General features: G+C 38.7%; 1 protein-coding gene across 9 annotated transcripts in view; it reads right to left on the minus strand.

The window, feature by feature from the left end:
* The window catches only part of ABCC9 (ATP binding cassette subfamily C member 9), a 159,377-nt gene that overhangs the window by 60,770 nt on the left and 80,529 nt on the right, over positions 1-18,078 (minus strand). For all 9 annotated transcript variants that reach the window (XM_040235321.1, XM_040235325.1, XM_040235320.1 and 6 more), the window contains 4 exons: positions 17,749-17,833; positions 16,184-16,264; positions 6,877-7,014; positions 6,626-6,751 (listed from right to left, as the gene is read on the minus strand). In XM_040235321.1, the coding sequence (XP_040091255.1) occupies positions 6,626-6,751; positions 6,877-7,014; positions 16,184-16,264; positions 17,749-17,833 (430 nt within the window). The remainder of the gene's footprint in view (positions 1-6,625; positions 6,752-6,876; positions 7,015-16,183; positions 16,265-17,748; positions 17,834-18,078) is intronic.

Below are 18,078 nucleotides of genomic sequence, written 5' to 3' on the forward strand. Positions count from 1 at the left end.
ACAGAAATTGAATGGACCTAACAGAAGCAGCAGAGAAGGCGATGGCACCCCACTCCAGTCCTCTTGCCTGGAAAATCCCATGGACGGAGGAGCCTGGTGGGCTGCAGTCCATGGGGTCGCTGAGGGTCGGACACGACTGAGCGACTTCACTTTCACTTTTCACTTTCATGTATTCAGTTCAGTTCAGTTCAGCAGCTCAGTCATATCCGACTCTTTGCGACCCCACGAATCGCAGCACGCCAGGCCTCCCTGTCCATCACCATCTCCCAGAGTTCACTCAGACTCATGTCCATTGAGTCCGTGATGCCATCCAGCCATCTCATCCTCGGTCGTCCCCTTCTCCCCGCTCCCCCAATCCCTCCCAGCATCAGAGTCTTTTCCAATGAGTCAACTCTTTGCATGAGGTGGCCAAAGTACTGGAGTTTCAGCTTTAGCATCATTCCTTCCAAAGAAATCCCAGGGTTGATCTCCTTCAGAATGGACTGGTTGGATCTCCTTGCAGTCCAAGGCACTCTCAAGAGTCTTCTCCAACACCACAGTTCAAAAGCATCAGTTCTTCGGTGCTCAGCCTTCTTCGCAGTCCAACTCACACATCCACACATGACCACAGGAAAAACCATAACCTTGACTAGACGGACCTTAGTCGGCAAAGTAATGTCTCTGCTTTTGAATATACTATGTAGATTGGTCATAACTTTTCTTCCAAGGAGTAAGCATCTTTTAATTTCATGGCTACAGTCACCATCTGCAGTGATTTTGGAGCCCCAAAAAATAAAGTCTGACACTGTTTCCACTGTTTCCCCATCTATTTCCCATGAAGTGATGGGACCGGATGCCATGATCTTCGTTTTCTGAATGTTGAGCTTTAAGCCAACTTTTTCACTCTCCTCTTTCACTTTCATCAAGAGGCTTTTTAGCTCCTCTTCACTTTCTGCCATAAGGGTGGTGTCATCTGCATATCTGAGGTTATTGATATTTCTCCCAGCAATCTTCATTCCAGCTTGTGTTTCTTCTAACCCAGTGTTTCTCATGATGTACTCTGCATATAAGTTAAATAAGCAGGGTGACAATATACAGCCTTGACGTACTCCTTTTCCTATTTGCAACCAGTCTGTTGTTCCATGTCCAGTTCTAACTGTTGCTTCCTGACCTGCATACAGATTTCTCAGGAGGCAGGTTAGGTGGTCTGGTATTCCCCTCTTTCAGAATTTTCCACAGTTTATTGTGATCCACACAGTCAAAGGGTTTGGCATAGTCAATAAAGCAGAAATAGATGTTTTTCTGGAACTCTCTTGCTTTTTCCATGGTCCAGCGGATGTTGGCAATTTGATCTCTGGTTCCTCTGACTTTTCTAAAACCAGCTTGAACATCAGGGAGTTCGCGGTTCACGTATTGCTGAAAAGGAAATGGCAACCCACTCCAGTGTTCTTGCCTGGAGAATCCCAGGGATGGGGGAGCCTGGTGGGCTGCCATCTATGGGGTCGCACAGAGTCAGACATGACTGAAGCAACTTAGCAGCAGCAGCAGCAACAGAAGCAGAAGATATTAAGAACTGGCAAGAATACACAGAAGAACTATACAAAAAAGATCTTCACGACCCAGATAATCACGATGGTGTGATCACTCACCTAGAGCCAGACATCCTGGAATGTGAAGTCAAGTGGGCCTTAGAAAGCATCACTATGAACAAAGCTAGTGGAGGTGATGGAATTCCACTTGAGCTATTTCAAATCCTGGAAGATGATGCTGTGAAAGTGCTGCACTCAATAGGCCTGCAAATTTGGAAAACCCAGCAGTGGCCACAGGACTGGAAAGGTCAGTTTTCATTCCAATCCCAAAGAAAGGCAATGAGAAAGAATGTTCAAACTACTGCACAACTGTACTCATCTCACACCCTAGCAAAGTAATGCTCAGAATTCTCCAAGCCAGGTTTCAGCAATATGTGAACCATGAACTTCCTTCCATATGTTCAAGCTGGATTTAGAAAAGGCAGAGGAACCAGAGTTCAAATTGCCAACATCCACTGGATCATCGAAAAAGCAAGAAAGTTCCAGAAAAACATCTAATTTTGCTTTATTGACTATTCCAAAGCCTCTGACTGCGTAGATCACAACAACTGTGAAATTCTGAAAGAGATGGGAATACCAGACTACCTGACCTGCCTCTTGAGAAATCTGTGTGCAGGTCAGGAAGCAACTGTTAGAACTGGATATGGAACAACAGACTGGTTCCAAATAGGAAAAGGAGTATGTAAAGGCTGTATATTGTCACCCTGCTTATTTAACTTCTATGCAGAGTACATCATGAGAAACACTGAGCTGGATTAAGCACAAGCTGGAATGAAGATTGCTGGGAGAAATATCAATAACCTCAGAAATTCAGATGACACCATCTGTATGGCAGAAATTGAAAAGGAACTAAAGAGCCTCTTGATGAAAGTGAAAGAGAAGAGTGAAAATGTTGGCTTAAAACTCAACATTTAGAAAACTAAGATCATGGCATCCGGTCCCATCACTTCATGGCAAATAGACGGGGAAGCAATGGAAACAGTGACAGACTTTATTTTGGGGGGCTCTAAAATCCCTGCAGATGATGACTCAGCCATGAAACTAAAAGACATGTGCTCCTTAGAAGAAAAGTTATGACCAACTGGCAGCATATTAAAAAGCAGAGACCTTCCTTTGCCAGCAAAAGTCCATTTAGTCAAAGCTATGATTTTTCCAGTAGTCATGTATGTCTGTGAGAGTTGGAGTGTAAAGAAAGCTGAGTGCCAAAGAATTGATGCTTTTGAACTGTGTTGTTGGAGAAGACTCTTGAGAGTCCCTTGGACTGCAAGGAGATCCAACCAGTCCATCCTAAAGGAGATCAGTCCTGAATATTCGTTGGAAGGACTGATGCTAAAGCTGAAATTCCAATACTTTGGCCACCTCACGCAAAGAGTTGACTCATTGGAAAAGACTTTGATGCTGGGAGGGATTGGGGGCAGGAGGAGAAAAGGACGACAGAGGATGAGATGGCTGGATGGCATCACTGACTGGATGGACATGAGTTTGGGTAAACTCTGGGAATTGGTGATGGACAGGGAGGCCTGGAGTGCTGTGGTTCATGGGGTCTAAAAGAGTCGGACACAGTTGAGCAACTGAACTGAACTGAAATGTCTGAATTGTTTAACGATTCATCAATGTTAACAAACATCTTCTTTTAAAACTGCATGTAGTTCTGGATTGGTTAAAGCACTATCAGTCATACAATATTATGAATTATCAAATCAAGATGAATTTCTGACTGAGGATCTCACTCAGGGGATTCAAGAAAGAGACTTCAATAGAAACAAAAGGAAGGTGGGTTATTTTGAAGTAAATGGGAAAGGCGAGAAGGGAAGATGTCAAATACAAACTGCAAAATTTTAAGGGTTGCTCCAGATTCATCCTGTGCTAAGAAACGGAAAAGTGTTTTGTTTTCTCCAGTTCTCTGCTTCCAACACTCCTCCGTCTTGGCTTTGGAACTTCACAAGTAGCATCAGGTCAGTTACACTGTGGGTTAAATCAGCTTCCGCAGGACAGTCTGGGAAACTACCTGTATCTCTGCTTCTGTGGGGAAATCTCTGCATTCTGAGTTCCAAATAACTGACCCACTGACTTCTGGAATTGACAGTAATTTAAGGGCTTCTTGTACATGCTAATATATAAAAAAAAATCTGTTTGTTACAGGGATAAACCAATAATTCTTTGATGATCAGTCTCTAGATAGTGGTCCTGTTTTGTTTTTGTTTGTTTGGCCTCATACAATGTATGATTTAGGAGACTTGCTATTCTAGAAAGCTCTGTTGCTTCCAAGTTCCTGCTTTACAAAAAAAAGTAAAAGCAAAAGTGTCTCTTGAATAGCATTTTTCAGAGATAATTTCACATTAGCTTTTAATTGTGCCTAATGATATGAAAAGCAATATTTGTGCACTGTAAGGTATTTTTTGAGAGCAAACAAAACAAAATTTAAAAAGAACTGATCTTTTGTGGATAGTGTAATGAAATGAAATAAACCTCTACGTGGGAAAACAGAAGATTTGGTTCTTTTTCAAATCGCCAATCTGTGTGAGCAAAAGAGTTATCATCTTGCGGACTTTAATCTTAGTCATTTTCCTTATGAGTAAAATGCTCATACTAAGCTCTGATATTAAATATTTTAAATTGTTTTGATATATGGATTAAGTAAATCCAAATTTAGTTTCACTTATCTAATACATAAGGCTTCCCAGGTGGCTCAGTGGTAAGGAAGCTGCCTGTCAAGCAGGAAATGTGGGTTTGGTCCCGGGGTGGAGAAGATCCTCTGGAGAAGGAAATGGCAACTCACTCCAGTATTCTTGCCTGGAGAATCCCATGGACAGAGGAGCCTGGCAGGCTACAGTCCATGGAGTTGCAAAAGAATCAGACACAACTAAGTGACTAAATGACAACAACAACAATCAAATACCTATTTACTGAATGCCTGAGAAGAGTTGAATCAAAGTGAGGGTTGAAGGCTGAGGGAAGAAACATCCAAAAATGCTACTTTATTTTGCTTAATAATACTATGAAGATGATGGGTGATGCCATCCAAGGCAGAATTTTTAACAACATTTAAATCAGCTAAAAGTATTATCAACTTCTTCTCTAATTTGTAACTTGTCATTACTATCCTCTTTAGCATACCTTCCCATTATTTCTGAACCTTTAAACTGACAGATCTGTCTAAAGACCAAAGATGGGATGTTTTGTGAATCCTTTAGTTTCACCTCGTTCTCCACTTGCTTGATCTGCTCTGGTGCTAAGCCAGCTTTTCTCAACCTCGGCACTATTGACACTTGCGGTCAGAAAATCCTTTGTTGTGGGGGCTGTTCTGTACACGGTAGTATGTCTAACAGCATCCCTGTCTTCTACCCACTAGATGCCAGTAGCCCTTGCTTCCCTGCTGTGGGTAGCCATTCCCTTCTCCAAGGGATCTTCCAGACCCAGGGATCAAACCCTGGTCTTCCACATTGCAGGCAGATTCTTTACTGTCTGAGCCACCAGGGAAGCCCTATAACCAGTGATGCATCTTTAATTATAGAGCTATGGTATCTTGAGTGATCGCTTCATTTCTAAACACACTGTAACAGACATTCTTCTTAGCTTGCCCAGTAGTCAGTATTACTTCAAAATCAAGCCAAAAGCACCCCCCTTTCTCTCTTGCGTTTTTTCCAGATTTTCTTTTCAAAGTAAACCATAAATGGTTCACTCCTTAAGCTTACATCATATTCTTTTGTCCCTGGCACCCAGACCACTGAAAAAAATGTCATTTGGAGTCATCCCAGTAAGTTTATTATCAAGCATCTCACTGCATAATTTCTAAGTGAGCTCTTGCCAATTGTACACTGTAATGTTTTGATGAATACCCCCCTTTCAAAGGTTCTATGATTTGTCCTACTCTACTAAGACACTGACATACGGCTTTTCTTCCTTATTTTGAGACATTTGTAATTGGCTTTTATATCTTTGGCAAGCTCACAGAAGACAGAGCAATCCAATGGTTTGTCTGACTTTTTATCTTTCTTCTGCTATTGAAACAAGATTATTTTTTTTTCCTTTAAGAAATAATACATTTTAACTTCTTGACATTTTCAGAAATTTGTTGATATAAACATTTTCATTTTATAATGCTCATTCCTGACCAGGACTATTGAATTCTGGACCCTTTCTAGTCCCGCAACTCAAGAGAAAACATTTTGAAAATTTGCTAATTCAATTTACAATTTACCTCTCAACCGTGAGTGGTTTTTCTTTCATCACACTCAATTGGTTTTCAACTCTGTTATCATTTCATTCAATATTATATTTACATCATATAAATACATTACATTGGTATGAACCTGGGTTTAAATCCAATTGGTACAAAATATTATATATACTGTACAAGTTTAGGCAAGTTATGTAGCCTCTCTGAGCCTCAATTTTCCCATCTGTAAAAGTGAGATCATATTTTCTTTGCTTATTTCTCCTATTTTTTGCTTATTTTGTGACAATTAAAAGAGATCATGTAAAAAGGTTTTGTGGACTTTAAAAACTATTTAAATATAAAGTTTTATTATTATTTCTTTCTGATTACCTTCCTTCACCTCCCCCAACTCTATCCCAGGCCTACTTTGCACTATACTCACAGCTAACAGCTCTTCTTTCTTTCAAAATCATCTCAGATTTTGCTTTGCCCACAACCCTCCAATTGTAAGTGATGAATGAAAAACTCATATAGAAGGTGGGTAAAATAGGAGATACATAAGGGAAAATAAGATAAAATGAGGAAAGAGCATGCTTGAGCAAGTTTTAAACGCATATATGACTGTTTTAAACACACATATAATTATAATATGCCTCCAATTCAAGTAAAAATCCTCTAAAGGCCTGATAATAAAAGATATCATTAGAATTTTATTAGTTTCAAAGTAGTTTATCAATTAATGGTAAATAAATATACAATTATTTCATATTTCAGATGAGATTATTATGTAATCAAAAATTAAATGTAATACTTCTTTAAAAGTATTTTTAGTAATTTTGCACTGTATTTCTGACTCTTCTTAACTGACCTCTGAACTCTTCTAAATCTGAGCAATTACCTTTTCTAGTTCTTGATCCTGCCGATTCATTAGTGTTTTCCAATGTTCATAAAGCTCTACATCTTTGGTCTGAATATCCTTCAAAGTCCCTTCTCTTAGAACACTTCCATCTTTCATGGCTATGATCTAAGGAAAGCATATATTAGAATTATGACAAAAATCCATAATTGGTCAAGTGAGTTATATTTATCTCAGGAAGCATTTATATAGCTGTAGTATAAAAATTCTTTTAATGTCTTTTAAACTCTTACCCAGTCAGCATGTGTTAGATATTGTAATTTGTGAGTCACAAGAACAAGTGTCCTCTTGTCATCTTGGAGAAATTTCAAAATACCTTCCTGCATTAGGTGATCACTCAAGTGAATATCCAAGGCAGAAAATGGATCATCCTACAACAAGTAAAATGGAGAGATAACAAAAAATTTTATATTTTCTTTGTAATGAAATTCCTCCAGAAAACAGAAATACAAATAACTAAAGGCAAATTATCCCACAAAATTCAATTTATAATAAACAGACCCTGAATAGCTTTAAGTGTCATAAAGTTACTAAACTAAAAATGAAGATTTTATTTTCTCTTTCATCTTAAAAATAATGTTAAAAGTAAATAACAATATTTGGAGTGGGTTGAATTCTTATATATAGAATCTCCAAGTTCAAAAGCCAACATTACTTGACAACCTATAACAATAAACCAAAACAAAGAATATGATAGTAGTTAAAATTGACATCTATTCACTTTAGACATGAATAAAAATAGGCACAGACTCTGGACCAAGATTACAATGTAGGAGGCTCCTGAATTTTCCTCCTGCCATGGACACACTGAATATACAGCTGCACATGGAGCAATTCCTTTTGGAAGAGATCCAGAAACTGAGTGATTTCTACATTTTAAGTGACAGAAAAATACATCAAAACAGGTAGGAAAGGTTGAGACACATTCTCATCATAAACCCCACCTCTGGAAAATTCACAAAAAATGTGAAGATAAAACAAGATGCTCTGAATAACCAATGGAGAAACTGAAAAAGCAAATCAAATAATCTTGAAACAAATGAAAATGAGACACAATGCATCAAAACTTATGGGATACAGCAAAACCAGTTCTAAGAGAATTTTATAGCAATGAATTCCTACATTAAGAAAAAAGAAAGGCCTCAAATAAACAACCTAACTTTACATCTCAGGAAACTAGAAAAAGAACAATTAAGCCCATAGTTCATGGAAGGAAGAAAATAACAAAGACCAGAAGAGAAATATATACAATACAGACTAAAGAGACAATAGGGAAGATTGATGAAACTGAATAAGTAAAATATACAAACACTTAACAAGACTCATTAGATACAGGGTGGCTCAGATGGTAAACAATCTGCCTGCAAAGCAGGACCTGGGTTCAATCCTTGGATCGGGAAGATCCCCTGGAGAAGGGAATGGCCACCCGCTCTAGTATTCTTGCCTGGAGAATCCCATGGACACAGGAGCCTAGAAGGCGACAGTCCACGGGGTCACAAAGAGTCAGACACAACTGAGCAATTAACGCTTCCACTTCCACTAATAAGATTCACCAAAGAAAGTGGGAGGATTCAAATAAAACTATAAATGAAAGAGGCAACATTACTATTGTGGCCACACAAATACAAAGTCTCACAAGACTATTATGAACACCAACAAACTGGACACCTAAAAGACATGGATAAATTCCTAGGAAAAAACAATCTGCAAAAACTGAACCATGAAAAAATAGAAAGTCTGAATAGACCAACTACTGGTAAGGGGATTGGATTAGTAATCAAAAACACCCCAATAAACAAAAGCCCAGAACCAGATGGTTTCACTGGTGAATTCAATCAAACACTTAAACTGGGATTTAAACCAATCCTTCTCAAACTTTTTCAAAAAATAGAAGAGGAAAGTATACTTCCAAACATTTTACAAAGCTAGTATTACCCTGATATTAAAACCAATGATTCCCTGATACCAAAGACACCACACACACAAAAAAAGAAAATTACAGACCAGTGTTTCTGATGAACACAGATGCAAACATCCTTGACAAAATATTAACAAGCCATATTCAATAGTCATTAAAAGATGCATACACCGTGAATAAGTTGGATTTATTCCAGGGATGCAAGGATAGTTCAACATCTGCAAATCAATCAATATGACACACCATAATAATAAAATAAAGGATAAAAATCAAATGATCAACTCAATAGAAGCATAAAATACATTTGCCACATTCAACATTTAATCATGTTAAAAACTTTGAATAGAATGGGTATAGAGAAAACATACCTCAACATAATAAAGATCATATATGACAAGCCCACAGCAAACACCACACTCAATGGTGAAAAGTTGAAACCTTTCCCACTAGGATCATTCAGAAAACGAAGGTCATGGCATCTGGTCCCATCACTTCATGGGAAATAGATGGGGAAACAGTGGAAACAGTGTCAGACTTTAATTTTTTGGGCTCCAAAATCACTGCAGATGGTGATTGGGGCCATGAAATTAAAAGATGCTTACTCCTTGGAAGAAAAGTTATGACAAACCTATATAGTATATTCAAAAGCAGAAACATCACTTTGCCGACTAAGGTCCATCTAGTCAAGGTTATGGTTTTTCCTGTGGTCATGTATGAATGTGAGAGTTGGACTGTGAAGAAGGCTGAGCACTGAAGAATTGATGCTTTTGAACTGTGGTGTTGGAGAAGACTCTTGAGAGTCCCTTGGACTGCAAGGAGATCCAACCAGTACATTCTGAAGGAGATCAACCCTGGGATTTCTTTGGAAGGAATGATGCTAAAGCTGAAACTCCAGTACTTTGGCCACCTCATGCGAAGAGTTGACTCATTGGAAAAGACTCTGATGCTGGGAGGGATTGGGGGTAGGAGGAGAAGGGGACGACCGAGGATGAGATGGCTGGATGGCATCACAGACTCGATGGATGTGAGTCTGAGTGAACTCTGGGAGATGGTGATGGACAGGGAGGCCTGGCGTGCTGCGATTCATGGGGTCACAAAGAGTCGGACACAACTGAGTGACTGAACTGAACTGAACTGAGGATCAGGAATAAGACAAGGATACCCAGTCTCACCACTTTTACTCAACACAGTACTGAAAAAAATACTATGGGGCTTACCAGGTGGCTTAGTGATAAAGAATCTATCTGCCTGCCAATGCAGGAGATGTGGGTTTGATTCCTGGGTCAGAAAGATCCCCTGGAGGAAGAAATGGCAACCCACTCCAGTATTCTTGCCTGGGAACTCCCGTGGACAAAGAAACCTGGTGGGCTATAGTCCACACAGTCCGAAGAATTGGACACCACTGAGTGACTGGATCACAACAAACTGTGAAAAATTTGTAAAGAGATGGGTATATCAGACCACCTTACCTGCCTCCTGAGAAATCTGTATGCAGGTCAAGAAACAACAGTTAGAACTGAACATGGAACAACAGACTGGTTTCAGATAGGGAAAGGAGTATGTCAAGTTTGTATACTGTCACTATGCTTATTTAACTTATGTGCAGAGCATATCATGCGAAATACCAGGCTGGATGAAACACAAACTGGAATCAAGATTGCCGGGAGAAATATCAATAACCTCAGAAATGCAGATGATGCCACCCTTAAGGCGGAAAGTGAAGAAGAACTAAAGAGCCTCTTGATGAAAGTGAAAGAGAGTGAAAAAGTTGGCTTAAAGCTCAACATTCAGAAAACAAAGATCATAGCATCTGGTCCTGTCACTTCATGCAAATAGATGGGGAAACAACGGAAACAGTGACAGACTTTATTTTTTGGGCTCCAAAATCAGTGCAGATGGTGACTGCAGTCATGAAATTAAAAGACACCTGCTCCTTGGAAGAAAAGCTATGACCAACATAGACAGCATATTAAAAAGAGACATTAGTTTGCCAACAAAGGTCCATCTGTCAAAGCTATGATTTTTACAGTAGTCATATATGGATTTGAGAGTCAGACATCCATAAAGAAAGCTGAGCACCGAAGAATTAATGTTTTTGAACTGTAGTGTTGGAGAAGACTCTTGAGAGTCCCTTGGACTGCAAGGAGATCCAACCAGTCCATCCTAAAGGAAACCAGTCCTGAATGTTCATTGGAAGGACTGATGTTGAAGCTGAAACTCCAATACTTTGGCCACCTGATGTGAAGAACTGACTCATTTGAAAAGACCCTGATGCTGGGAAAGATCGAAGGCAGGAGGAGAAGGGGATGACAGAGGATGAGATGGTTGGATGACATCACTGACTCGATGGACATGAATTGGAGCAAACTTCGGGAGCTTGTGATGCACAGGGAAGCCTGGCATGCTGCAGTCCATGGGGTCGCAAAGAGTCAGACATGACTAAGAGACTGAACTGAACTGAAATGAACTGAGTTACTGGGCACACATACACTGGAAGTACTATGTCAGATCAATTAGTCAAGAAAAAGAAATGGCATCCAAATAGGAAGAAGTTAAACTGCCTCTATGGACAGATACAATGTGGAAAGAGTAGTCTCTTCAATAAATGATATTGGGGAAAGTAGACAGCAGTATGCAAAAAAAAAAAAAAAAAAAACCTGGGCCACTATTTTACATCATACACAAAAATGAACTCAAGTGGACTAAAGACACGAACCTAAGATCTGAAACCATAAAACTCTTAGAAGAAAACATAGTGGATAAGCTCTTTGATGTTGGTCTTGGCAATGCTTTTAAAATTTTAATACCAAAAACAAAGGCAACAAAAGCAAAAATAAATAAACAGAACTACATCAAACTAAAACATTTCTGTGCATTAAAGAAAATCATCAACAAAATGAAAGGGCAACTTATGGAATGGAATGAAATGTTTGCAAATCATGTATCGTATGAGTAGTAATGCCCACAAAATATAAAAACCTCATACAAATCAATAACAAAATATCCAAACAATCCAATTTAAAAATGGTCAAAGGATCTGAATAGATATTTTTTCCCAAAAAGTGAAAAAATGGCCAAAAGGTACATAAATAGTACTCAAAATCATTAATTATCATTAATATTAATATTATTAATTATCTGGGAAATACAAATCAAAACCACAATGAGTTATCACCTGTTAGATTGGCTATTATCAAAAACACAAGAAATAACTAATGTTCGTGAGAATGTGGAGAAAAAGGAATTTTTGCATTGTAGTTGCAAATATAAATTGTTGCAGCCACCATGGAAAAAAGTATGGAGGTGTAAAGGCTAATTTGATAAAGTTTAATTAGAGTTTACAGCAAAATCTAAAACCTTTCAACTAATTATTTATATGATCTTTATAGATAGATCTTTTAAAGATAGATGTAAGATCTTTATAGATAACAATAATGTCTCTTTCTCCTTTGTTCCCTTTGTACCCAGCACAGAAGAAGGCTCTGAAGACACTCATTAAACACTGGTGGATGGAAAGGAAGGAAGGGAGGGAAGGAGGAAAGGAGACAAAAAGAAAGCAAAAGACAACACAGTAACTTGAGAGTAATAATTAAAAGAAGAAAAAGAAGCTTAGCTGATCACAAAAACAGGAAAAAAGGAAAAGTACTAAAAAGATATGAAGTTCTAGCTCATACTCTATCACTTACTAGCCTTTAGTTCTCAGGCAAGGCATTCTACCTTTCTATGTATAAGTTTCCTTTCTTCCCATGAGGAAACCACCTACCCTAGCAGCATAGTCATAAGAATCAAATGAGACAATACTGCGAATCAAAGTGCTTTGTGAATTTTTAAATCGAAGGGTAACATATTTTTATCTAAGAGAAATTATTCAAACACATGAATCTGAGTAAACTCTGGGAGTTGGTGATGGACAAGGAGGCTTGGCGTGCTGCAGTCCATGGGGTTGCAAAGGGTCGGACACGACTGAGCGACCGAACTGAACTGATTGATCAACAGTATTCTGTTGCTGCTAAAACATTATTCAATTTTAGGCTGCTATGAAGAAAGTATAATATTTAGATCATAAGCTCCATTAATTTTAAGACTATCTGAGTTGATCAGAGTGCATCCAGAACACGTTTTTTCAAAGGGACCCTAACAAACACTATTATATCCAGAAGAGAAGTTATAAGGATAACATTACTGTTGAAGAATTAAAATATTAACTTTCTCAGCCTAGAGAAAAGTAAATTATGGCAAGTTACAACAATAATATTAAAATATTGAGTTGTGGCCTTATAAAAGAAATATATTTGCTGTTGCAGAAGCAGAATGGAAGCGAATTAAGGGAAAATATACAGAAGCAGATTTTAATCCTATAATAACTTTCCAATAATAAGAGCTATCTGAGGCAGGCAGAATAATGGTCTCCAAAGATGCCCATGTTCTAATTACCAGAACCTGTGACAATGAACGGTTTTATGAAGACCTACAAGATCTTTTAGAAGTAACACCCAAAAAAGATGTTCTTTTCATTATAGGGGACTGGAATGCAAAAGTAGGAAGTCAAGAAACACCTGGAGTAACAGGCAAAATTGGCCTTGGAATGCGGAATGAAGCAGGGCAAAGCCTAACAGAGTTTTGCCAAGAAAATACACTGGTCATAGCAAAGACCCTTTTCCAACAACACAAGAGAAGACTCTACACATGGACATCACCAGACGGTCAACAGCAAAATCAGATTGATTATATTCTTTGCAGCCAAAGATGGAGAAGCTCTATATAGTCAACAAAAACAAGACTGGGAGCTGACTGTGGCTCAGATCATGAACTCCTTATTGCCAAATTCAGACTTAAATTGAAGAAAGTAGGGAAAACCGCTAGACCATTCAGGTATGACCTAAATCAAATCCCTTATGATTATACAGTGGAAGTAATAGATTTAAGGGCCTAGATCTGATAGAGTGCCTGATGAACTATGGAATGAGGTTCGTGACATTGTACAGGAGACAGGGATCAAGACCATCCCCATGGAAAAGAAATGCAAACAAGCAAAATGGCTGTCTGGGGAGGCCTTACAAATAGCTGTGAAAAGAAGAGAGGCGAAAAGCAAAGGAGAAAAGGAAAGATATAAGCATCTGAATGCAGAGTTCCAAAGAATAGCAAGAGGAGATAAGAAAGCCTTCTTCAGCGATCAATGCAAAGAAATAGAGGAAAAGAACAGAATGGGAAAGACTAGAGATCTCTTCAAGAAAATTAGAGATACCAAGAGAACATTTCATGCAAAGATTGGCTCGATAAAGGACAGAAAAGGTCTGGACCTAACAGAAGCAGAAGATATTAAGAAGAGGTGGCAAGTATACATGGAAGAACTGTACAAAAAAGATCTTCAAGACCAAGATAATCATGATGATGTGATCACTAATCTAGAGCCAGACATCTTGGAATGTGAAGTCAAGTGGGCCTTAGAAAGTATCACTACGAACAAAGCTAGTGGAGGTGATGGAATTCCAGTTGAGCTGTTTCAAATCCTGAAAGATGATGCTGTGAAAGTGCTGCACTCAATATGCCAGCAAATTTGGAAAACTCAGCAGTGGCCACAGGACTGGAAAAGGTCAGTTTTCATTCCAATCCCAAGGAAAAGCAATGCCAAAGAATGCTCAAACTACTGCACAATTGCACTCATCTCACACGCAAGTAAAGTAATGCTCAAAATTCTCCAAGCCAGGTTTCAGCAATATGTGAACCGCAAACTCCCTGATGTTCAAGCTGGTTTTAAAAAAGGCAGAGGAACCAGAGATCAAATTGCCAACATCCGCTGGATCATGGAAAAAGCAAGAGAGTTCCAGAAAAATATCTGTTTCTGTTTTATTGACTATGCCAAAGCCTTTGACTGTGTGGATCACAATAAACTGTGGAAAATTCTGAAAGAGATGGGAATACCAGACCACCTGACCTGCGTCTTGAGAAATCTGTATGCAGGTCAGGAAGCAACAGTTAGAACTGGACATGGAACAACAGACTGGTTCCAAATAGGAAAAGGAGTACATCAAGGCTGTATATTGTCACCCTGCTTATTTAACTTCTATGCAGAGTACATCATGAGAAATGCTGGACTGGAAGAAACACAAGCTGGAATCAAGATTGCCGGGAGAAATATCAATAACTTCAGATATGCAGATGACACCACCCTTATGGCAGAAAGTGAAGAGGAGCTAAAAAGCCTCTTGATGAAAGTGAAAGAGGAGAGTGAAAAATTTGGCTTAAAGCTCAACATTCAGAAAAGGAAGATCATGGCATCTGGTCCTATCACTTCATGGGAAATAGATGGGGAAACAGTGGAAACAGTGTCAGACTTTATTTTGGGGGGCTCCAAAATCACTGCAGATGGTGACTGCAGCCATGAAATTAAAAGACGCTTACTCCTTGGAAGAAAAGTTGTGATCAACCTAGATAGCATATTCAAAAGCAGGGACATTACTTTGCCGACTAAGGTCCGTCTAGTCAAGGCTATGGTTTTTCCTGTGGTCATGCATGGGTGTGAGAGTTGGACTGTGAAGAAGGCTGAGCACCGAAGAATTGATGCTTTTGAACTGTGGTTTTGGAGAAGACTCTTGAGAGTCCCTTGGACTGCAAGGAGATCCAACCAGTCCATTCTGAAGGAGATCAGCTCTGGGATTTCTTTGGAAGGAATGATGCTAAAGCTGAAACTCCAGTACTTTGGCCACCTCATGCGAAGAGTTGACTCACTAGAAAAGACTTTGATTCTGGAAGGTATTGGGGGCAGGAGGAGGGGACGACAGAGGATGAGATGGTTGAATGGCATCACTGACTTGATGGACGTGAATCTGAGTGAACTCCAGGAGCTGGTGATTTACAGGGAGGCCTGGTTTGTGCGATTCATGGGATTGCAAAGAGTCGGACACGACTGAGTGACTGAACTGAACTGAATACATGCACAGAAGGAGAAGGCAGGGGAAGGATGGATTTGCATAGCCTGCTGGTCTCTAGGCACTGTCTAGTTGTATGCTAAGTGATTTTTGCTACAATGTGCCAGAGGAATAAAACTAGAGCAAATTCATAATCAATATAATCATCCATTTTTATTTGTATATCCATAGGTTATCAACCAAGGATATACTAGAAAATCATCTACAGAGCTTTTTTAGATACAGATTCTAGACTCTGCCTTTATAGATTATGATTTAGTAGGTCTAGGCTGGTATCAATATTTCTAAGAATAATTTCAGGAAACTTTGCAGATAAACCTTAACCACAGAGTTGCATCCTTACTAACCCTTATGCCCACCAAGAGTATATTTTCCAGCCCCTCTTTCTACCAGCAAATATAAATGAGAAGACTTATAATCCTGTCTAGTTCATCTAGCACCATCCACACCCTTTCATCAGTGATCCTCATGGTTCAAGAACTCATATAAGCAATCATTTGGGAACCTCAGTCCCTTGGGGTCCTTCACTCACATCTTACATGTTGATCTGCCGTGTACTCTGAGGATTTGTTTTGCCTTCTCTGTGATTTCACAAGTTAAACCATCTTTCCTTGAGTTACTTATCTCCTTAAACACTCATTTGTCCAGAGAGAAAGATGAAGTAGAAAGAAAAGGAAGACTATATATTCTTACCAAGAAGACAATGTTGGTATTTTGATAGAGAGCTCGGGCCACACAGATTCTTTGCCTCTGACCTCCACTCAGGTTGATGCCCTAGAGAAGAAATACCCAGTAACATCCACCATTTTTACAGTAGTAAATAATCTGCTGGTAAAAAAAAAAATTTCCTAAAAATACAGACTTCTCTTTAAAACCCTTAAATTAATGGTAGTTTATTAATTAAATGTTGATAACATCGGGAAGATAAAAACGCAAGCTTTCTAGTGGTCAACACTTGAATATATTAAGATCATCTTTGACTGATAACATTAATCTTCTTTTCACTCTGATAGAGGGCTCCGCTGTCCAAAAATATTCATAAAGAAAAACCAAAATGAGTGCTGAAGACTGGAAGTAATCTCGGAATTGTTTCTAGTTTCATGAATTGTGTCTGTAGTATGCTTAATACATGTCTCCTAAATTCAATATTACAAGTTGTGTTCAAGTGAACTATACGGCAGTATGCTTTTATAATCAAGTGTTAATTATACAAATGTGAAAAACTGCTATTTATTGAGCACTTGGTATGTGACGAGCTTCCCTGGTAGCTCAGATGGTAAAGAATCTGCCTGCAATGTGGGAGACCTGGGTTCAATCCTGGGTCGGGACGATGCCCTAGAAAAGGCAATAGCTACTCACTCCAGTATTGCCTGGAAAATTCCTTGCACAGATGAGCTACAGGCCATGGAGTTGCAGAGTCAGACATGATTGAGCAACTAACACTTTAGTAAAATGTGTCAGGCTGCTGTGTATGGGTTTCCATTCCTTATTTCTCTTATCATAGCAATTTCAATGTATTGCACTCCACATGGAAACTAAGGCTTCGAGAAGTTCAGGTCATGTTCTTAAACACTATACCATGCTGCAATAAAAAACAGCAGTGAATAACACAGATGATAGTCAATCTCAACTGTTCCAGTGACTCTGACCAGGCAAGTTCTTTAACCTTTCTCCACCCTGGTTTTCTCAGCTGCAATATGCAGATAACAAAACACCTATGTAACAGATTTGTTGTAAAAGCAAATAATGCATATAAAGTCTTTTGCTTAGTACTTGACCCCATAAGAGTCAAACACTTTAGCCAACATTGTTATAAAGATTATATACAGGTATAAATATTTTTCGGCTAGTTGGAACAGTATGACGCCAATGTATACAAAGCAAAAAGAACACTTTAACAAGAATAAATGGATGTTGACAAGAGTGGAAAAAGTTGTCAGAAGCAATCTCGGTTTCCAAACCAATTTAAAGTAAACTCCAAGTTAAGTAAAAATACATTTGATCAAAGGCAGGGACTGGTTCCTTTCCCTTGAGAACTCCTGAGTGGCTAGCAAAATGTGAAGTTCATGATAGTTACTCAATGCATCCTTAAGAGAGTGGCATCAAGATCTTCTATGCTTCTGTTTCTAGAACTTGTCACTAGGAAAACATAATTCCAGTGCGCTCAGATTTTTAAAATTTTCCATTAAAGGTTAAAGATAATTGGAAGACTTTTCTGGATTTGTGTTCATTGTGTAATTTCAGTATACATAGCTCACCCTCTCTCCAATTTCAGTTTGGTCTCCAAATGGTAGTAAGTCAATATCTGGTTGAAGAGAACAGGCGTCTGTGACTGCTTTGTACCTGTGGGAGAGGTGGTTTTGAGTTTTTAAATCACAATTAATATACTGCCCATAAACCAAGTCCCAGGTTCAATGTCTCAGAAGCTGAAATAAAACACTTATTGAAAAATTTAGTATACTCTGGCCTCTACATTAGGCTTGTAGATACAAAGACAAATAGATATTGGTTTCCACTCTTGTAAAATTATTGTATAGTACAGGGAACTATATCCAATTTCTTGTAATAACCTATAATGGAAAATAATC

This window comes from Oryx dammah, unplaced genomic scaffold (assembly GCF_014754425.2).
Source record: "Oryx dammah isolate SB20612 unplaced genomic scaffold, SCBI_Odam_1.1 HiC_scaffold_29, whole genome shotgun sequence".
NCBI classification, from domain to species: Eukaryota; Metazoa; Chordata; class Mammalia; order Artiodactyla; family Bovidae; genus Oryx; species Oryx dammah.